The sequence below is a fragment of the Alligator mississippiensis genome, chromosome 1, assembly GCF_030867095.1.
Source record: "Alligator mississippiensis isolate rAllMis1 chromosome 1, rAllMis1, whole genome shotgun sequence".
Lineage (NCBI taxonomy): Eukaryota > Metazoa > Chordata > Crocodylia > Alligatoridae > Alligator > Alligator mississippiensis.
In genome coordinates this window covers 203,395,836-203,419,078 of record NC_081824.1, presented here as the reverse complement: position 1 = coordinate 203,419,078, position 23,243 = coordinate 203,395,836, and the positions used below count along the sequence as shown (strand labels likewise).

Genomic DNA, 23,243 nt, shown 5'->3' with positions numbered 1-23,243 from the left:
CTGCTGACATCCTTCTAAATTGTGTTTGCATCCTCCAACATGTTCTCAATCCTTCCCTTTTGTGTCATCTGCAAATTTGCTCAAGATTTTGTGTGTGTGTGTGGGGGGGAGCAAATCCTGAAGCTAAGTCAGGTGGGCAAAGAGGTTTTTCAGAAGAAAGTAAGGAAAAGGCACAAAAGGGCCAGAGCAGCAGTAGTAAGAATGGCTCTCACCGGAAGCTGAAAGTCAGACCTTTGGGGCAACCAGTGTTATGCGGACAAAGAAACTGTTTGCTGTTCTGTGTTCTTTCTATTTTCAGTGAAACAGTGCTTTGTGTGCTTTTGGGGGGGGGGGGGAGTGTAATTAAATAGCACTTAAACAAAAAAAAACCACCTGACTAAAACTCTCCTTCCTGCAACAACTCAGTGGCCCCAAATAGTTACAAATTGCTCATCCCAAAGGGCAACAGTATCCTTTCTTGCCTCTTTGATTTGCAAATGTCATAACCAAACTAGATACACATGTTGTTACTTCAAATCTAAAATTGTGCCAGAAAATGCCTGAGAACATTGCCTATATTTGTAATGTATTGTAGCCTTGGTGATAAATCTTTTTGGGGGTTAGAAATCAAAACTAGTGTTTGAGTATCTGTAACCAGAGTAAATGGTTTCCCATACAGATATGTACTACATTAAAAAAAAATCAAGGCTGAACATTTCCTTTAATACCAGTTTGAGCATAGTCAAATTCTGCAAAAGTAAGAGCTGGAAGCAATTGTAATAGTAATTTCTGTATGTTTGAAATTGTTGCCTTTATTTCACATAGCAAAGTGACACAAGTTACTGCTATAGGGTCTTTAATGACCCTTTCAGACATTATGATCTGTGTGGTTTCATCATATATCTTAGTCCATTATGGGTCCATACAGGCACTCAGAGAGGTTAAGGGGAGATTAGATAAAGTTAAAAATGGACACCTGATCTAAGGTAAGTCAGGATGAAAGGGATAGCAGGAGAGTTTGTGGGGACTGGGGGGAAAGCAAGGTCCATGGGGGGGATTGTGGGGATCATGGGAGAAAGTGGGGTTTGCAGGGGGTGTTGGAGGGCTCAGGGAATCAACGGGGGTCTATGGAGGGGCTAAGGATTGTGGGACCAGTGGGGTCCATAGGGTGTTAGTGGGGTCCAGGAGGGTTTAATGGAATTGGGGGGAGCAAGCAGGGTCTGTGGAGAGGAGGTTGGGAAGATCAGGGGGGCTAGTGGGATCCTCAGAAAGACTTGGGGGAATTGGGGGGTGGGGGTTGCAGGATTGGAGAGGCTCTTCAATCCAACGAAACCTAACTGGACCTTCCCAGCCCCCCAGCTCCCTATACCATTGAACTGCCCACAATCCCTCAAACTGCTTCCAGGGATGATTTTACCAGTATTCACCAGTCCTAGGAGCCTGACTGAAGTAAGTTGGGGTTGCGGTCAGGGGGGACTGTTGGCTCCATGGAGGTGGGGGTTTGGTGGGATTGGGGGACTCTCTCCTCCTCACCTGGGATGAGAGGCTATTTTTAGCCCCCCCCAACCCTCCCACTCCTAGGCAAACAACTCCCCCTTGGTGAACCAACCCCGCTCTGATCCTGCCCACCCCTCCCCCCACCTCAAACTTACTTTCTTTGGCTCCTAGCACTAGTAAACACCAGCAAAACTGACACTGGGAGTGGCTTGTGGGGTGGTGAATTTGGGGGGGCTGGCTGGTCCATGAGGGGTGTTGTCCATCTGGAAGAGGGGCCAGAGGACTAAAAATAGCCTGGTGCTAGAGTGGATAGGAAAAGCACGGCCCCAGGGTTAGGGCCAGTGGCTGGGCTTTCGTAGCCCCAGTGCTGTGCTAGGAACTGTACAGAAATTCAATTAGATTGGTCTCACTAAACTCAATCTAAGTTAAGCTAACTGGGAGGTAGGGCTAACTTAGTTTAAGTTGGCCACTTTTTGACCAATTTAACTATCCTGAAACTTCTATAATATCCACACTTAAATCTACCGAACTAGGGATCTAAGGGTAAGGTCCACAACTGGGCAAACAATTTAGATCTGGTAGCTATTTTAATGCTATCTAGCCTCCCTCTACCCTCTACAAATGTCTGTACCTAGCCTTTATTGACCAACGTTGTTACTGTTTCTTGTATAGCATCTCACTTAGATGATAGTAATTCGCTATCCCCAGAAAGGAATATAACTGTAACATGTGTTTTGATTTACTGAAAAATGTTTTGTTGGAAAACCAACCACTTCTAATGGTTATATCAACACGAGTCCATTTTTATACTAGTGGAGATAATAATGGTTCTGTATATTAAGTTTTAGAAGTTTATAATGTTGCCAAGAATAATGCTTAACATTTATGCTTCACAGAGATGCTCTATTTTATTTGATATCTGTATGACATGTCACTCTTATTTCCATTTTACTGCTGGAGAAACATAAGCAGAGAGGTTAAGATTCTTTCATGCAAGAGGATGAAAACCTTCACTAGTTCTAGGTGCTTTCAAATCTCCAGTTAGCGTGTTCATTAGTTTTTGGGAGCTGTTTGGTGTCTTGCAAAAAGAGCTTGCAAAATGACCAAAATAAACCAGGAGAAAAAGTAGAACTCAGGGGTTTCTATCTACTCGGCTTGTCCTTAGAAATTATAATCTCTCACTTTACAAGATACATATGTGTATTAACTACTAGGGGAATCAGAAAAATTAGACAAAATATTTGCATTATATACAAAATGTTGTAATGGTCTCCTTATAAATACTTGTGCGTAAAATAAAGTAAGATCAGTAATATCACTACTCTAAAACAGCCATTGAAAAAAATCTTATCAGCTTTATGAATCTCCCCATCTATTTACAGTATATGGAAAAAACTTTGACTGAGCTAAACGCCCCAATTTCAGAGGAATTAGAATTAGCCCAAGAGGTTAGAGAGGAAGTTCCCAATTATATGTGTTTTTTGGTAATATAAACTTTCCCCAATATTTTATTTGAAGAATAGCACTTAATAACTTCAACTCAATTTTTATTAAAAATAAATAAATACTAGAAATAAGTTAAATCACTTGTATTTAGATAGTTTAATTACACAAACAAATGTTTATGGACACTTCCATAGTAGCAACATTAAGTTTAACAGAGCTACACTAATTTTGTCAGCTGCATATCCGGTCCTTGAAATAAAGTATTAAAGACATATAGTCAAAGGCATAGAGCCTTTTCTTGCTTCTATTGATGTTAATTTAACTGACTACAAAAGGATTTTGAATTGGCTTGTTATCAAGTTCCTTCATGATGGTTACAACATATCTGGAGCTAAACCTAGAAAGCCAAAAAGAATGCCATAATATTAGGTCACTATGGATACGTCTACACCTGTGCTTTAATGTGCAGTAGCTTATTCTATGTATTAAAGTGGTGCATAAAAAAACATGCTAATTTGCAATAGAATAGGCTATCACGCATTGTATCACTTAAAAAGTGTGCGCTTGTGCTACTGTGTGTTAGCACAGGCTAATGTGCATTTATTTAGTACCTCACCTTGGAGGTACTAAATCTAATGCACTTAGGAAAAGTGCATTAATGCACATGTAGATATGCCCTGTGTTGTTTACAAGTATACTAAATGGAAGGAGACAGAAAATATAATAAAATTTTGGTAATTCATTTAGTTTTTTGTGTAATTTTCTTTTCCTGTTTCCTGAAAGGGAGGAAACTATTATTTCACTAAAAGAAAGTAAACTCTTAAACATAATTTTTGATAGAAAAAGTTATTTCTGTGTTCTACACTAAATATCAGTATGGTTGACACCTGATATAAGGAAAACAATCTTTATTTAATAGAAATGAAGAATTTTCATTTTTACAATGGTCCTTTTATAATTTTTTATCTTCCTTTTTATTTAGAACAAACATATTTCTTTACATACTCATTTTTTTTTCATTCTTTTATTTTTCTAACTGCATGTAATAGATATTATGCTCCCACTGCACTCTCATGAAAAAAATAAAGTTGTAGGCACTGAGTTCTTACAAGTCTGACTTGAAGATGTGCTTGGAGAAGGCAATTTTCAATAATTTAAGATGAATAATCTGCAGTTCTGTTTTCTGAATATATATAACATGAATGAAGGTTACAACTTATAATTGGCAGAAGGAAAAATCATGAGTATTGAAATTCTTAAAAGTTATTCTTACATAGTGGCAACCCATGCATATGTTTAAATGCATGCATCTTAAATGCTGCATAAAGCAGATCACTAAGCAGCACAATATGGAACTATAATTTTTAAGAACTTTTTGATGTTTTCTGTCTTATTTATAGGACATGTTTCTGAAAGTCTAAATATATTGGAGCAGGTCTTGAGCTGAATGGTCACTAGATGCTATTGGGTCTGATTCTGTTAAATTCAGTCAAATTCAGGATTAGGCCCAATAGTATACGTAAGTCTTAGATTAAAAAAAAAAAAAAAGAGTTATAACTGAATTGAGCCAAATTCTTCAGTTGTACTCATTCATAATTCTGCAACAAGGACTTATGAGACCTAGGAAGAGTCATAAATAGGAAGAGCCCAAATCACACAACCGGTCCATTTTTTTCTGTACTTCTATCCTTGGCTTACTCCATGTGTTTGTTGTTCTTCAGCAGTTCCTTTTCTTGATCCTTCTTTCCTCTGTTTACCTGGTCCTACCAGTCTTTTCCACTCTCCCTCATACCTTGTTAACTTTGGTTCCTTATTACCATGTTCCCAGTTAGAATCACAATGGGCAGTGGAAAAATATTCTCCTAAATCCCCAAAGAAGAGAAAGATTCCCCAGCAGGGGGGAATAATATGTAGAGAGGTCAGTCTTCCCTACTGAAGTTGGAGTTTGAACATGTGTTTGCTCATTAATCTCAACTCTCCATCTGGATGAACAGAAAGGAGTCAAAGTCTGCTGCCACTCTACAAAATTTGGGGAAGCCCTCTGCTGAGTGCTGCCTGAATCTCTCGATCATTAATGGATAGGGACTAAATACATAGTTGTATCTGGTTGATAGCAGGCCTTGCTTAGGCAACACTCCCATTAGTGACATCAGATTGCAGGATATGGCCAATTCGGCTTGAATCTATAAACAGAGTATAAAATTAATTGGAAGTGTACAAAGCATCTGACCGTATCTTTGTGGTTACTCTGTCTTTTACTGATTCTACCAGGTAGAAAATAGTGATTGATTTTTTCAGAGATGCTAGTATCTGATGCTGATAAATGTAATTGGATCAGATCCTGTACCCCTTATTCATTGCACACAGCTACAGTGGCATTTCTGTCATATTTGATAATAGTGTTTTGCCCATTTATTTGAATGAGGAAGTCATCTTATTGAAAATTGCAAGGTCCATCAGGTTGTCTGTTCTAGATGTTTCACAGCATACTGTAAAAGCAAAATTAATTACATTTAAAAAACTATTTTATGAGTCATTTATGACTATTTAAAATGGGAAAATAAGACAAAATAAACATTGAATTCCCATAATAAGTGACTTTTGGTAATTTTCAATTATTTATTATTTATTAATGAAAGCAGTATGAGAAAATTCTCTGAATAATGGATAATAGAGCTTGCCTCACAAAGAGCTGCAAAATCCCCTTTTTCAATTCCTTCACTCTGGAAATAGTATTATTTTACTTTATATCACATAATCTGTATTGAATAAAAGAAACACTGCTTCTCTGGTGGTTTTGTTTTTCCCTTCGGATGGTAGCAATGGAGCACTTGCATGTTGTGTTTGATGCCTTGCATGATGAAGACATGCAATGGCAAGTTCCAGTCTGCATGCTGCTTAATGAATGTTTTCCTTTTCTCTCCTTCCCTGTTATGTGCTTTCAGAAGACAACTATGTGGAAGGTGGGTGCTTTCTGCCTTATTTTCCTAAGCTCTTGTTTTTCCCTTCTGCACAGTGTTTTTTTCCCTTATGCTTAGTGTTATAATGGTACAAATATCATTAAACACGGTAAGTTCCATTTCTTCCATTAGGAGAATTTTTATATTTATTGAGTTGGGTTGATTTATTTTTTCATACAGAACACAAAACAAAGACAGATCTTGATCCCTGTTATGCTAGTGTAAATCCAAAATAATTTTACTGAAGAGTGGAGTTACATAGGATTTATACTTGTGTGACTGTGATCTAAAATATGAATCGCTTCTCAGAATCATTCAGGAGATTCACAGAAGGATTAATTTCTCTAGTATTCTGTATGAAAAATACTAACAGATAATGTTTGTCTTGTCAGTATGAAATATAATTCCTTCTTCAACTAAAAATTTGATACATGTTAAACAACAATATTTTTAATTAAGAACACAGAAAGCTCTCTTTAATATGACAAATATCAGTTTTTGTGTTACCCTGTTTTCAGCACGACACTTTAGAAAAGTTTGATTTATCATAAAATCAGCATTGAAATTAACATAAAACATTCAATCTTTTCAACCTGACAGTATAAGAGGTGTGTCATTTTAGTAATAGTATTTGTATATAAGTTCCTTTAAACAAAGTAAGACACAAGGCAGTGGAAACTAAAACAAAATGCCATCTAGCCAGAATATTGGTAAGTATACTCCTTGGACAGTAAACTGTATATATGTATGTATATTTAAGAGTATAGTTTGTTATTAGTACATTTTTAAATAGCTCAGTTGTTTGTTGGAAGTCTATATTTATATCTTTATGATAAGCCAATATTTGAACATTGTCTTATCAATATATATACAATACTAGTAAAAATTCTCTATGGGCTGAATCTTTGCATACTAGGTTCATGTTAAAATATACTTTAAGATAGTGTGGGCTGTTTTTTAAATCAGGGGGTCAATATTGTATTTTCTTTCAATATGTCCTTTAAACTACTTTTAAATAAGAAACATTATGGATGGATGGATGGATGGATGGATGGATGGATGGATGCAAAGTTAATGCCCTTGTGTGCAGCTGTAGCATGATGGCCCTGTAAAGTATGTAGACAACGAGCCACTGTAGCAGCCTGGTCCATACATGATCTAAGCTCACGGTGAGATGTTTGAAATGTAATTGTCAGTGCTTCTGTACAGCTAGGTGATGGTAAACTTCTCAGCTTCATCACATATAGATGCTTTGGGCATTTTTATTTTAAAAAAATGCTGACATTGAAAGAAGCATAACCATTGAAGCAAAACTTCATCAGACTTTAGTCAAGGAAAGTATCCAGTGAGACTATGACAGTTTTACATGCACATACACACCTACATGTCCACAGTATAATCTCAATGTTTTGTTTTTTTTAACTTTTTCTTTATGAAATAACTACACAAAAATTGCATAAAATTAACACTGGAGCAAGCATTCAGATTCAAAAACTATGGAACCTCTGAAATAAGGGCTCAACCTGAGAGCTGATTCATGTATGGAACATTTCATTAATGACAGTGAGTTCCAACTGTGGATCAGGATGACTGTGCCTACGTAATGAACCACTACAATTTGACTTCACATATTATTTATCTGTGCATATTAATGAAAGGCAAAATCCAGACCTTTCTTGAGTTTCTTGATTAAAGCTGAAACCTTATTTTTTTGTTCCAGCATAGTCTGAGCTATTTACATATCAGTTCTGGTGTAGTTCAGAAACTAGACATGTGAATCTAAGAAACAAGTTTAGATATTGATCAATGTTTGCATATCTTGCCCATTGCTATGGAATCTGAGCACCTCCCCAAATTATTAAGTGTCCATATGGAAGCACACATATACTTAATATTCATAGATTAAAAACTAAATAAATCCCTTATGTAAATGAAAAAAAAATCCATTAATTTTTTATTAAAGCTGCACCAGTGTTGAATAGATTCACTTCAGGTTTAAGGTTCATTTTGTTCTAAATTCACTTTGGCTTCTATTCTGCATGTGACATACACATCAAAATACGAAAACATACCCTCTTTCATGTCCACTTCTGACCCATTTGGCACACTTTAACTGTGTGTTATGGTACTCAGCTCAACCTGAAGACAGAAGCATTTTAAAAGGAAGAAAAAACAAAAAGAAAACCAAAAAAAGGAAAGAAAGTGAGAGAGAGAGCGATAAAGAGAGAGAGAGACAAGCAGACATTCCTATTGAACACATAACTCCTAATTCACAAAGACGAACCTTTAACTATTTTATGTATATATAGGTGGTGCACAAATAATTATTTTAATGGAATGCCTATAGCAGATTACCTATTTATAACTAGTGTATTTTATTAGAACCTATTTCAAAGTTCTGTTTTGTACTATTTTTAAAAAAAATCCTAGGAGTGATTTCTTTTATTCAAAATTTACTTGTGCTGTATTAACCACTCTACAAATTGTACAAGTAAACTAGTAGTAAAATTCTTGGCTATTCTGTAATCCATCCATAGACTGCAAAGACTGTTTATAAATCAAAGTAAGTATCTTTATATCTTAAAAGTAACCTTACTACTCAACACAGTAGTCACAAAATTAAATGCAAATTTAAACAAAATACTATGTCTTAAAAAGAATAAAGGTAGGGCAGAACACTGTTTTTGCAGTGTGTAGATACTGGTATTGCTTGAGCAAGAGTGGTAGATTTCTATTTCACTTTACATGCTCATATGGCAGTTACCCATCCATAAGCATTCTCAGTAGCATGCATGATGGCAAGGCAGGCATTTGGCTCCTTATGCACATACAGAGTATAAGTCGGCAGGCATTTGGCTCCCTATGCACATACAGAGTATAAGTCACAACATTGTATATGGCAAGAACCTGGTGGGAAGGAATATCCTCCTAGGTTTTGGCTCAGTACCTGAGTTGTTAGGGCACTCAAACAGGAAAAAGGAGACCCATGTTTGGCTACACACCCCAGCTCAGAGGAGGCTGGAACCTGCATCCAGCACAGAGCTCAAACCACCAGGCTATAAGTAGCGAAGTATCCAAGAACTTCTCCAGCCCTCAGTTGGTTCCCTGGGCTGGGCCTCCATGAGAGGTATATATGGGGTGAAGAGAAAGAAAACATGCTAGAAGGTGTGTGGCTTGGTGAACTGGCTGCTGCTGTGGAACGGAACAGGTCCCAGTTTAATCCTAGACCCTTGCTCTCAAGGGCAGGTAGAAACTTCCCTAGAACTCTAGCCCTAATGACTGCTAGACAGAAGGTGGTGTGGCTGAACTTTTGGAGGAGGGCTCAGGAGCAGCATGCCTGTAATGTGGTTGTGAGAGAGCTGCAAGTTCAACCCTCTTTGTGTGAGAAGTTATAAGACATGGGTTTCCCACTTTATGGGTGAGTGCTCTAAGTGTTAGGCTCTTAGGGCAGAACATGCAAGGGCCTTTGTAATCTTCCTTATTTTTGCTAGGCCACAATTTAAGAACTTCTGCTCAGCTACATATAAGGGGAGCCATATGTCTGCCAAGGCAGACCATAGAATACTGTACATTCTCAGTAAGCACATGGATGCTTATGTGTCCACACTACATGTGAAATAGGATTACAAGCTGTGCATAAATGCTAAAAAGAGCAGTTAAGTGGTTGGGAAACTACTATTTTGGCATGTAAAGTTACATAGGATTCGAAAGGCATAACAAAGCAGCTAAGCCTGCAGGGCAGCATGGCTTTAGTGTGATTGTGTGGCTGCAGCAGCAGCTGATATTTTTCTGTCTGCAAGTCAGTGCCCCATGTGGCTGTCCCAGTTGCCTGGCCCTAGTTATACTACTGTAGGATATTGCCTTTCACGGTCACTTTTACTTGACCTTCTGTCATTTTTATTTATTTAATTTATGCAAGGCTTTTTATTTAGGACTGACCAAGGATCAGTCCTAAACAAGATCAATCTCTTGTATCTTTTTTCATAAAGATACTGAATATCAGAGAAGTGACATTTGTGCCCTGTCTGCACACAATCTTCTATTGCTGATAACATAATTATACTACAACCAAGGGAAATTTCTCCCCAAAATGCCTATGAAGGTAACATGATTCATATTATGCTTTCATTTACACAAGTGTAAATCCACAATAACTACGTTGACTTCATTTTAGCTTAGTTTAATCAGGTAGTTTTATAAGAGGGGTGGTTCTTGAGTTTACTAAACTAGTTTTTAGTTCTTAAAAGGTTCACATTACAATTGCTAACTCAGCTAAACTTGCAAACTGGAAATCACTGTTCATCTAATAGCAACATTGCTTATAATTTAAACTGACATGCCATGAATTCTTCAAATAATATGGAGTGAATGTAGTCAAGAGTGTCAGCTTTGAACTCCCTCAAGTATTCTTCTATGCATCACTTGTGCACCTCATTTTCTTTGTGAATTAGAAGAATAAGGAACTCTCTAGGAAGTCTGCTTTCCAACAAAAAACAGCATATTCTATTGTGCACCTTCTTTGTGTGAATGAAGCTAATAATTGTAAAAAAGAAAATAGAATATCATTTCCTATAGTGGTTGGAGAGGAAGAGGAGCACAACATATATATATATATATATATATATATATGTATGTATGTATGTATGTATGTATAACAAATATCATTAAAATGAATTCTGAGAATGGGCAATTTCATTAAGAATGTCAGTTTTCAAATTGGACATAAAATTCTAAATTCTTCTAGTCTCAAGAAAAAAAAATTACTGACATACAATATATGTATAGTATATTTTCCTTCAAATTATCTCTAAAGAGACTGTAAGTCTCTCTTTTTTTTCTATAATTTCCTTAAATAATTGAATATTGCTCATTTGGAATCTAAAGAAATTTGGCCCTGATTGAATGATAGGAGTAATACATTTTTTTTTGGAAATCTGATTAAACCTGTACAATTCTGGTTGAATGTCATCTTAAAATCTGTATTTAAAAGTATGACCTGTTTTGAACAAATTTCAAAAAGCTCTACTTCATAATCTAATACTTGATTTACTTTCTTTTTTTACTTTTTATTGGATACTTAATAATTTTGCATCATCTGGAACAAACATATTCTACTATCAAATGGTTCACACAAATAAGGAGACATCCTTTGCGTTATCATTTCAGTGTTACAAAGGAATTTTATTTAATTACCTAAAATGCTCATTTTTTATGAGGGGAAAAAGATCAGACCCAGCCCATTTTTCAGGTTTACACTTCTCAAGGTTTTTAATATTTAATAGCTAGAGGACAGAAGGTCCTTCTAGTAAAAGTGTTTGAAGCAATGTATTCAAAGTGCATAAAAGACAGATGGAACATTTAAGGAATTGGTTGGATTTTAAATCATTATTATTTTTTCTCATTCCAACTATGATATAGAAAAAATCCAGAATACAGCATTACCCAGTGTTTGAATTGCAGTACTATTACTCTTTGCCCCAAAGCATTCCAACCGATGGTTGAAAAATGCTCTTTGATTTCCCTGTGATACAGACATCTCATAGAAAACAGATGCCTGTCACAAAATATTTTTGTCACTGTGACAATACCACCTTCCCATGCTCCCTTGTTCATTGCTGACTGTGCTCTTGTTTCCCTTCAAGGTCTGGCGCACCTGATGATGGGCGACCAAGGTATGGGCTCTGTTCCTTTTCCACTCTGCTTTCATTGTTTCTTCTTGTTCTGTAGCTGCTTTGAATCCATCACTGCAAATGATGGGCAAGTGCTTGAAAGCTGTCTTGGCTGCAAATGAAAACATAATATTAGTCACATCTTTCTTCTTTCATTATATATATTTTTGTTTGCTCCTTAAGCTTTTGTCCCACCTGTGCCCTCAGCCCCCCGCCCCCTCGCAATATAATAACTGAAAAGAAGTAAGAGAGTTAAGAAGGTGATTAAGACAATTCCATGAATTTATCAGAAAACACAATTATGGGTGATTCTAATACAGACAAAAGAAGTACAAGAGCACTTATCAGATAGCTCCTGAAAGAAGACATTCAGCTTGTCATACTGTAAACAGTGAAGAGATCATTTACATTAATGCATGGCTGATTGGAAACATGCAGAAAGCACCTGCTCCTGCCTCCTGGAATGCTGAGAATACAGTTTTGCAACTGAATGAAATCAGTGATTTTTCTCCTGTTTAGCCGTTGTCCGTCAATTATGCAGCACCCTTTTCTTTAACTAAGCATGAGTTAATGCTGTGTTTTTTCTGCATGTACATTATTGGAAAAAAAATAAACTAAATTCCTAATATGACACTGATTGCATCGCCATTTGTCTCCAAACACTTATTTTATACTTTGCCTCTTTTCATGTTCAACTATTACTGCATTTACTCATGACTCTTATTGTTGTTTCTCTTCTTCTTTATTCTCTTTTTGTCTGGAAATGCTTTCTTCATGGAACCATTTCATCAAATCCATAGGTAAAAGTAAAGGTATTACATGATTTACTTTATTTTTAATACCATCTGTGTACTTTAAAGAATAATTGAGTAATGCAAATATATTTAGAGCTTTATGCACTGATAATATGAGGTAGGTATGTTTTAATTTTTGCATGAAAATCAAGGTAAGGACAAATATAGAAAAAGTTTGCTTTTCATTTTAAATTTGCCTTCATTTTTTAACAGACAATTTAAAACACTTATACATAACAGTGCTAAATGAACATAGAATTATAGCAAACATTAAAGATTAATTAACAGCTATATTTTGAGGTATACTTTTTCCTGCTCTCAAACTGTAGTCTAAGCTATGAGACAGACATAAGCACAATGTTGCCAAACAATGACACTATGGAGGGAATCTATCCAGGGCCAATCCTCAACTTAATGTAAGTTTCAGTGTGAATAGCACTGACTTCAAGAAGTCTCTGCTATCAGTTGATTTCCTTTTTATCTGTAAGATCATCCTTTTGAAATACTAGCTTTGTATATATCTGAAACAAGAATGGGACAGAGAGAGAGGAGGAAGAGCAAACAACAAAGTAAAGTATGACTTTTTTATGGGGGATTTTATGGGGTGGGTTTGTGGGGAGAAGGTTGTACAAGAACAAATTGACCCTGTTATGCTTCATTGCATCAGTCGGTAAGTCTGAATGAGAATACGTATGCAGTATTATCAAGGATTTGAATGTGCCAGAGAAATACCAGCTTTTGCTCCTAGCATACCAATTCACAGACTGTCACAAATATAGATTTTTTTATGTTAAGAAGTTTGCCTCCACCTACTACTCTCTGTCACAAAATCTATATTATTAATGATCACAAATAAAGTTTTACTTATCACAAGTTTTGTTCGGGTATGCTTGCTCCTGTTATTTGTCATACTTTGGTTTTCTGGTTATATTTTACAGCTCAAACTAAGTAGCATGGAAATGTTCTTCTCTAGCTCATTAGTATCTTAGCATTTTGAGTGCCTTGGGACATAGAGTGTGCTGTGATACAAACTTATCATTACTCTGTGGTATGTGTCATGCCTTATGCATTATGGTTTTACATTGCATTATGGCTTTTGCAAATTTCCTAATAACTATACGTTTCTCAAATCAGGAGTTTGTTCCTTTTTTAACAGTCACCTTAATCATATTACTTTTCACAGTATTAAGTCATTATACATGGTTTTAAAATGTATTGGGTGCATCTATGCATTCATTTATGTGCCCTAATTACTACACATTTAGTTTAGTGCTTGCTTAATAAAGTACTAACTAAATGCGCAGTAGGTAGAGTTACTATGCAGTAGTGTCAGCACACAGTTATTTTGTGACACTTACTGTGCATTAGCCTAATAACACTGTGCCATAGGCTATTAGCACATACTACTGCACAGTCTTATTAGACTAATGTGCAGTAAGCATCTTGCGTAGATGCACCCATTGTTAAGCAAATGATTCCACAGACTATTCTTTACATTGAATGTATCATGTACCAAATTTTACAAATATTTATATTTATATCTGTCATGTATATAAGTTAGAGCATACACCTGAAAATAAGGAGGACAGATTTTAGCAAATCAAAAAAAAAAAATTCTAACATCAATTTAGGTTAATTATCTTTTCATATTTGAAAAATTATACACAAAAATGTAAGGTTAAAACATGCAGGGAGAGTAACTAGATATAATGTTTAACGATATGCACGATTATCCAACTGAAACATCAGATCCATCTAACCTAGTAATTATTTGCTTGACTGTACTGTTCTTTCAACATTTTGATCACTTCTTATATTTGCTGTGTTTATGTGGAAGTATCAAGTACTGAACTGTGTTTTGATAACTTCCCCAAGACTTTTCCACCAAGTGTAGCATGTGAAATGCAAAAACAGGTAATGGGATTTAGGTGTGTGCAAATATTTGTAACCTATAACACAAATCAGGTGCATATGTTAGGCCAAATCTTTGGCTTGGCTAAATTAGCATACCTCATTTGATATCTATTGAAGGAACATTGATTTACATCAGTTGAAGATTAGGCCAGGAAATATCAGATGTATCAAATCACTGATAAAGCACCTCAGAATGGACTGCAGGATAACATTCCAATAGTGCTTTTCATTGTCAGCTTTCTTTATTTGGCTATATTTAAATCTCCCATTAAAATTTGAACTGAGTTTAGTGATGGGTACTGGCAATAAAAAAAAGATTATAGATTTCCTTGTGCTTATATCAAGAATGAATCCTTTCATATTTTAATTAAATATTCTGCTTTAGAGGTCAGCTGGAATGGAAACACTTTTAAAACTTTTTTTGTTGTGGAAACTATAGTTATTTGATCCAAGATGCCTAACTGAGAAAGCTAAAACTCACTTGGATGCTACTTTGATGACTAAATTGTATATCTTGCACATCAAAAATATTCTCTCTACATTATGTGGATTTTCATATGGGATTCAGACAAACAAAAGTCTAAGTATTTTAAAAATAAAACACCTCTAAGACAGAAATCATGATTGTCTTTGGTTGATATTGTCTAAATAGTGTATGACAAAATGACACAAATTCCTTACTCCTTCCTTAGGTGTAATTTCTAAGACGGCTGCAGTAGATTGAAAATAATTAAATCGCAGTGGGCATGTATACATTTGCATTAATGCACTTTTCTTAATGCACATTAAATTTAGTACCTCTAGTGTAAGGTACTAAATTAATGTGCATTAAGCTGCCTTATCATGCAGTCATGCATGAGCATGCTTTTTAGGTGATGTGCAGTAGCCTATTTTGCTGCACATTAACATAATAGCAGTTTTTTATGGGCCGCTTTAATGCATAGTAAAATAGGCTACTGCACATTAAAGCGCACATGTAGACACAGCTAGTAGTTTTCAAGCCAACTAAATGATTTAGCCACAGCTTGACATTAGAATCATAGAGGTAAGTACTTTCAGTTTAAAAGTTTCCACCAATACTATTTAAAATATTGTGAATGTTTCCAAATATTCTCAGAGCTGTTACCATCCTTTAGAGAAAGAAAGAGTTGAATCTTCTCATGGTGTTGAGCTATCAATGAGTACTGAAGGCTAGGTAATTTAATCCTTACACACAGTTAGTTAACACCAAGCAGAACTGAGCATAAATCAAGAAATGTATAAATGACTACTTAATCTAGAAATTTTGAGGTAATGCAAACAATGTTTTTAGATAATCTGTGAGATCTTTTTTGGAAATCCTGAGTCAAATCCTGGTAGAAGTTGTGATGCTGTAGTTCATATTAAGGAGAGAGAAAACTGCCCTGGAATCACAGGTGTTCAGTACTTTTTAGAAATTCATCCTTCGAAAAAAATAAAATTAAAGGATTTGCACCTCTAAAAGTTTGCAGGCAGAATTAGTGTGTAGTGGGTGTGTCTACACGAGATGCTAACTACACAATAGCCTGATACTACTGTGCAGTAGCATTGCATGGCAAAAACTGTGACACAACACTACTGCACAGTAATACCATGCTACTGTATGGTAACATCACAAAAAAGGTTTTTGGTTGTTACTCAGGTTACTGCGCATATATAGTTTTGTTTATACCAGTACTAAATAAATGTGCAGCAACTACTATGTAGTAGTGTCTCATGTAGACACGGCCAGTATGCAGTACTTTAAATGAGGCAGTATAACAAGTTTAAAATATAAAATATTCCCATTTATAGGTGACAAATCCTATACAACCTTATTATTTTTTCCTTTCTTTTTTGTCTGCTTTTGGTGATGCTTCCCAGACTTATAGCTGATCAAGACTACTCTTTATAGTTCTACAAACTATTTAGCAGGGGAATACGAATTAATCTTTTTTTTTTTCCAATGAATTAAATAATCATAATTCTTAACTGGAAAGGAGTGATAGAAGGGTATTTACAGTGTTACGACTGACTTCTATGATCTCCTATTAATACTGCTTTGTCATTGCTACCTATAATATATTCTTATTGATAGTGTGTATTATGTAAATGTCCTTCTCTTGACTGCATTTTATTTAATTTTTAACAAAAATACTATGTTTGTATCCCTCTTATATTAGATTATAAGTTTTATACAGCTTTAAAACGTTTACATCAGTCATTTAGGTCCATAACACACTAATAAATTGTATTTAGCTAAGCGATAACCATTTCTACAATAAGACCATAGTGCAGCTGTGAGTTACTATATTAGATTACAAATTTTTGATGTGTTGTGCATGCTGTGTGTAAATACTGGGGAAAGATGTCAGAATATTTAGTGTTTGCAATTTCTTCCTAAACATCACAGGGCAAAATTTACATTGAATAATTTCATATATACTGTGCAAAATCATTGAAGCCAATGGCATGTCACAGCATAATTTGACCAGTTCTCTAGTACATAAGGCAGACAATACAGTATAATCACTATGTTAACAAAAAATCCTTTAAAATACCTTTAAATGAATGTGAGAAGTTTAAAAAGGCATACTGGGCATGTCTACATGTGTATTTAGGCACACCTATATATAATGTGCATTAGCTTAATGTGAATTAAGGTGATTAAGGCTCATGTCTGCACATACATGTGTTAAAGTGCATTATCGCCATGTGCGCAGACTGACATGGGACTAAAGTCTAAACATGCGTTAATGCACTTTAGATATTGGTATTTAAATTTATACCTGCTTTTATGAGATCTAGCAGGTATCAAATTTAGGCGTAAATAGCCTAAAATTGCCATTTTTAAGGTGCATAAGGGCACACGTGTAGATGTGTGCTGTTAATATACCTGCATTAATTTGGGCTAACGAGCCTTAAATCAGCATGTGTGTCTGTGCCTACTATGTTCTATTAATTATTATAATCTAGTGAGTAACTTATGCTAAAAAGCACTTCAAAACGAGTACCTTTACTGCTGTTAATAAAAACAAAATACAAAAAAGGATTTAGGTAGCTAACATACAAACTGGTTGAAATTTAGATACCTAAATCCAAGTGAACATTCTGATACTATGGATACTTCGCACACCTAAGTGGTGAGTAAATAGTAGCTACAGTGTTTAGTATTTATGCACAGGTAGGGATTCAGAATTGCCAGCATTAGCCTACTGAGCACAGCTATACTCTGGCTGGATAGTTGCTCTGAATGAAATAGAATTGCTGAGGTATGCATATAATGTCAAGCAAATCCTGAATTTTTAATTGTTGAAAAAAGTTGTCCCAGTAGCTTATCAGCTAAGGCAGGGGTTGTCAACCAGCACTGCCTCCCAGGGCAGGGCGAAGGCAGCGGCGCCCCTCTGTGGGACAGGGAAGCTCCCATGTGTTGGCTACCACTGCCACACACGAGCCTGGTGAGCTTCTCCGCCCAACAGAGGAGTGCCACTGCCCTCACCCCAGACCAGTGAGCTTTCCTGCCCCTCCCTGGCCCTGCTCCTGGGAAGCAGTGGCGCTCTTTCCCCACCCACCCATGAACTGTCCCTATCTCTCTGCTCTGTGTCTCTGTGATCTCCCCACTGTGTTCGGCATCCCACTGCGCACTATCCCCCCCAACCGCTCAGCATTCAGCTGTGTCCTCCTCCCCCTTCCTTCCTCCCCGCTTGGCGTCTGGTCACCAGGAGTGTTTAGATTGAAAAAGGTTGAAAACCCATGAGCTAAGGCACTTGCCTTGGGAGCAGGACGCCCAAGTTCTAAGCTACCTTCATGCTGAGGAAATTTGGACTTGCATTTCATACTTTACAGGAAAATACTTTGACGAATAGGCCATGGACTAGGAACTGAAGGGGCATTCTCCAGCCCTCATTTATTTTTCTTAGCTACCCTGTAAACCAGAGCTGGTTTACAGGGTAGCTAAGAAAAATAAATGAGGGAAGGGAGGGCAAGAGGAAGCATATAACTCAAAGGGTGTGTATTCTAATAGGATATAAGCTGTCTGGGAAGGCTCTTAGGTGTAGCCCAGGCCTTCCTCTCAACGGAGCAGAAACTTTCCCAGAGAAAGTTTTTTTATCCAATGAATAGTGAATATAAGCTGCAGTAGACCATCTTCAATAGAAGTGCTGGAGGACAGTCTGAGCAATATCTAGCCTGAAGCCTGGTGGTTAGAGCACTCTTCTGGGAAGCAGCAAATACAAATTCAAACACCTGCTGGGTCTTTCTTTCTGTAGGCAGATTTCTTAACCACAAGGGTAAAAGGTGGGAGGTCACTGTTGCTGATGCTTCTTCTTCATCTTATTTCTGGCAAGTAAATGCACAGGATATTTCTTTTCCACCATGGAGGGAAATAGGATTTCAAACTAATGTATGTGCCAAAGCCTGCAGTTTTATGTACCTAGCACTTACGTGCTTGAAGGCTATATATAATCTGGCCCTTAGTGCTAATATGCATCCAAGTTCACCAAAAACCTTCCTAAGTGACTACTCTGCTACTGTGCAGTCATGTATACATGAGACATTAACTGTGCAATAGCCTGAGACTGCAACAGAGTAGTGTTGCATGGCAGATACTGTGACGTGATGCTACTGCACAGTAATCTCAGGCTACTGCACAGTCAGCATCACGAAAAAGTTATTTTTTGGTACTACTGCACAGTAACACAGGTTGGTTACTGTGCAGTCATTTATTACTTGTGTATACAAGTACTAAATGACTGCAGTAACAACTGCAAAGTCAGTGTCTCATGTAGATGTGGCCTGCGTGTTCAAAACTGCTTCCATCTTTGCTGAACTGAATATCTCAGCACTCTTTTCTGTCTACATCTGTTTGGGACTTATAACCTAGGTATCCCTAATTCTTAAGTCCCTTGAATGGCCTTATTTGGTAGCCAAACTCTGTACATGCCTAACATGTTCTAATAGCATTGGAGTTCAGCATGAAGCACAATAATTTTGGCCACTTCTGTTCATACATAGGGCTACTGGAGAAGGACAAGGAGGTGGTGACACTCACCTTTTACATAATTGCTTAATGGTTCCTAGGATGGTGTAATGGCTTACTAGCCCAGGATTTGAGAGCCTCTTCTGGTTTAAGAGAGTTCAGATCCATAGATGGTACCTCCCAGGAGAGTGCCTAAACTGCCAGAGTAAAAAAAATGCCTGTGTGGGGGTATCCTCTACCTCTCCTTTTGAAGCTGTGCCACTGTAGATCAGAAGGAAAGAAACCATGACTTGATTATGGTTATAGCACTCTGAAGGAAGAAAGCTTTAAAACAACCTTGTTGTATCTTAACCAAATATTTTTAAATGCAAAATACATAAGCAATCTCTGGAGCAGGGTCCTGAACCCAGGACTGCCCTTTTGTGTGGGTGTCATCATCATTGATGTGAAATTCCACAAATGTTGCATGCCGTTCTTCACAGTGGCTCAGTTTCAACAGAATGGGCAGAGAATTCTTCCAGTCTAGCCTAATCTCTATCATAGTATCTAAGGCACTTATGGGATGTAAGGGAAGCAGTTTGAACTCCCTCAGGCTGAAGAAGGCCCAAAACCAAGGTGTCTCACTTCCTGCTTATGATCGCTATAACTATTACCTAATATAAAAACAGGGGGCACTACCATGACTGTTGTTTTCTATGCCATCCATGCGAAGAAGACTGAATGACACCCCACCCTAGCACCAAAGTGCAACCTGGAATGTGGTTCAAGATCTGAATCCCAGTCTTAATATATGCATCTAATTTAGACCTGCCATTGGTACCTAATTATGGGAGAGAGGTGGGATTTCAGTGTTTTCTGTTGGCTGTCTGGAGTGTCCTCCTACTTAGTGTGCTGCCAGTGATGATTCCCTTTCTTAGGGGTCTAGCATTTTATCGTCACTAAAATTAAGCGCACCTCAGTTCCTTTGTGGTTCTAGTCCCAACTGAATTGTTGGCTCCACTGAATTAATATCAAAATTCCCTGAGACTCATAGAATAAAATGCTAATAATATGATCAGTAGCAGATCCAGATGTACTGTGAGGAGGGTGGAGACCTCCCAACTACACACTTTGGCTGTGCTGTGCATGTGCAATGAGGCTCCAGGGTCCAGCCACTACTGTTCACCTCCGCTCCCTCCAATGAATTCAGTGGCAGTGAAAAAGGAATGAGGGGTACTGGCACTCACTCTCTGGATGGCTCTAGTCAGAGCTTGCCCCAGTCAGCTGGCAAGCTTATTGAATTTGCTGTGGCTGTGGTACTCTGACAGGAGACTGTGCTGATCAGGCAGCAAGCTCAAAGCTGAGTTCGTATGGCACTGCCAAAGAGGAGTGCGGCCACACTGCTGCCCAACTGCTGGATTCACCCTTGAAAATGATTAAAGGTGCCAGAATCTGGCCCTATATTGTTATCCTGCATAACATTCAAACATTTAGAGAGACTCTTGCAATTGACTTTGGTGGGGCCAGAGTTTCTTCAATTTTTGCTCTACCCTCTGAGCAGAGCAAAGTTTTGGTTTATTTCTACTCCTCCACTATTAGCCTCCTGAGATACTTGGAAAGCAGACTTCTTATCTCAGTTGATGACATCAGCCAGTGCAAATATGGTGAGAGTAAACTGCTGTTTTCATTTAATAGATTCGGTGTACATTAATTACTTAAGGAATCTCATACAGGATGAGATGGCCAACCAATGTTTGACAATTTGGGCATTTTAAACAGTTTTAGGCACGATAAGTTATGAACAACAGAAGACTTTCAAACAATTCTGTCAAGTTCCATTTTAAAATCATTTTAACTGTAGTAGTCTTTTAAAAGTAAATAAAGGAACTTGCACAAGAAATTTAAGTCTGTTGCTCTAAAATACATGCCAAAATGGAGTCAAGTCCATGCTTTACTGACTGAGATATGCACAGTAGGTTCTATAGTGTAATAGTGACAGCTATTTCTTAAAGTTATAATAAACTTGCATGTGCAAATCACATATGTGTATGCATGTGCTCATGCACACACACAAAATCCAATAAATGCAGTCTTTCAGTCTGCATGTTATATTACTAATATATTAAGTTTTTCCTTGAAATACCATATTGAAATACAGTCTAAGCTCCTTAGTCACAAGACTGAGATACTTAACCACTTAAAAATTGCATTCCATTAAATCAATATGAGTGACTCATGCTTCAAATGAGTGAGATCTAGTAGGTCTATAATGTGGCAATTGAAGAAGGAGATGCATCTTTATAAGATGAGTTATATACAAGTAATGTTCCGCGTGGAAAAGAACTTGCTGAAGAAAATGTTTATTCAGAGAAGCTTCTGGATAAATGTTATAGCTTAAGAGAAATCTGTCATTATTAGGAGCAGAACTGGAAGTTGTGCCTTAAGACACAAATAACCCACAAATGCATTTGAGATAGTTGAGCCATGATCAGAAGCATAAAGAAGGAAGTGTAAGAATGGAATGCCAATTTAAGACATGTTTTTAACACAGGACAGGAAAGAATTTCTTTACAAAATGTTAGAAAATTTTAAATAGGTCAGTGAACAGTAATCATCATGTCATACATGTCATACAATCACTTTTAATACTTCTTTACCACTAAAATGCAACACTTCCATTTTTTTAATTCTTTATTTGCCTCATTTTTCTTTTTCTTATTCCTAATTATATTCACTGCCATCACTATATTTATATTCATTTGGATTTGTTCCTGGAAATGACAGAAAATAAGTGTGACACTGTTGGGAAAATCATCAATTTTTATTCGAATCTAGGAGATACTGCAGAAGAAGAAGGACACATATTCAGGATTTAATCTTCTTTAATGTTAATCTCCAGTCATGAGCAAACATGATAAGACTAACCAAAAGGTCTCTCAAAACCATATCAAAGCTCTTTTGAGAAGAAAAATATGAAATATAGGCCAAGAAGTAGACAGAGATTTTGTACAGATGGGAAGAGAAAAGCTGTCAATGTAGAAAACATGAAAACTTTTCTGTACAGTTAGACAATGAAGGTGTTTTTAAAGCAGCAGAGCAGGGTTTTATGTACCTTCTGCCATACTTTGTTTTGTAATTGAATAGAAATGGAAGATATAACAGGTACTTTATATAGAAAGCAGTGCTTGGATTTTTCTGTCAGATTGTGTTTATCATGCTTACTTTACTTCTTTGTACAACATATGATAGCAACAGAGAACCAAATGCATCTCTAGTGTAATTCCAATGACTGCAATATGGTTGTGCTAGAAATAATTTTGGACCATTAGGTCTATCCTGGTAACAAAATAAACTGAGCCAAATAGATGTGGGGCTAGATTCTGATCTCTGTTATTCGATTTAAGCTAGAAGTATCTCAAGATGCTTTGGATATAACTTATATTGGTGTAACTAATCTGTCTTTGAGGTTGGTGAGATCAGAATCAGGAACCATGGCAATTCTTCCATGAAAACCTAGACCAAAGGGAGTGAAATTTTTAAAAGCACATAGGGTTGATAGAACTCTGTGACCATTAAAGCCAATGAAAAAAAAACTACCATTATTTCAGTGTTAACAGAGTTAGACCAGAGCCAAGATGTATAAATTTGAAAAGAAAGTATTCTTAAAAAAAGAAGTCTTCTGCCAAAATGTAAATATGTAACATTCTAAATATTTATATGCTGCTATTTAGGAGGAGTGGAAGTGGTAGTCTAAGCCAGCAACAAACAACCAAAAAGCTCAGTGGTTGTAGTTGATTTACTTGCAAAATTTACTGTCAGCTTTAAAGTTCTTCATCCCTTTAATTTACCAATATACTTTTCCCTGATAATAATAAGGTCTCTCTCTTGATACTAAAGACCTTCTTCAAGAGCATCTTTGATTCCTAACTTTCTGACAGATGTCTTCTACTTCCACTTTCATGGTCAAAGAGGATAGGTACATTCTGCTTGAACAATGAGAATGTGCTGTAATTGGGAAAAGCTTATAAAC

General features: G+C 36.7%; 1 protein-coding gene across 17 annotated transcripts in view; it reads left to right on the top strand.

The window, feature by feature from the left end:
* NRXN1 (neurexin 1) overlaps window positions 1-23,243 on the top strand; it is a 1,201,358-nt gene that overhangs the window by 124,314 nt on the left and 1,053,801 nt on the right. For 10 of the 17 annotated variants that reach the window (XM_059719198.1, XM_059719136.1, XM_019497411.2 and 7 more), the window contains exons 3-4: window positions 5,868-5,885; window positions 11,525-11,554. The exons of 5 other annotated variants lie outside the window; for them this stretch is intronic. In XM_059719198.1, coding sequence (XP_059575181.1) covers window positions 5,868-5,885; window positions 11,525-11,554 — 48 coding nt within the window. The remainder of the gene's footprint in view (window positions 1-5,867; window positions 5,886-11,524; window positions 11,555-23,243) is intronic. 2 more of the 17 variants (XM_019497418.2, XM_019497404.2) reach the window with 1 other exon arrangement.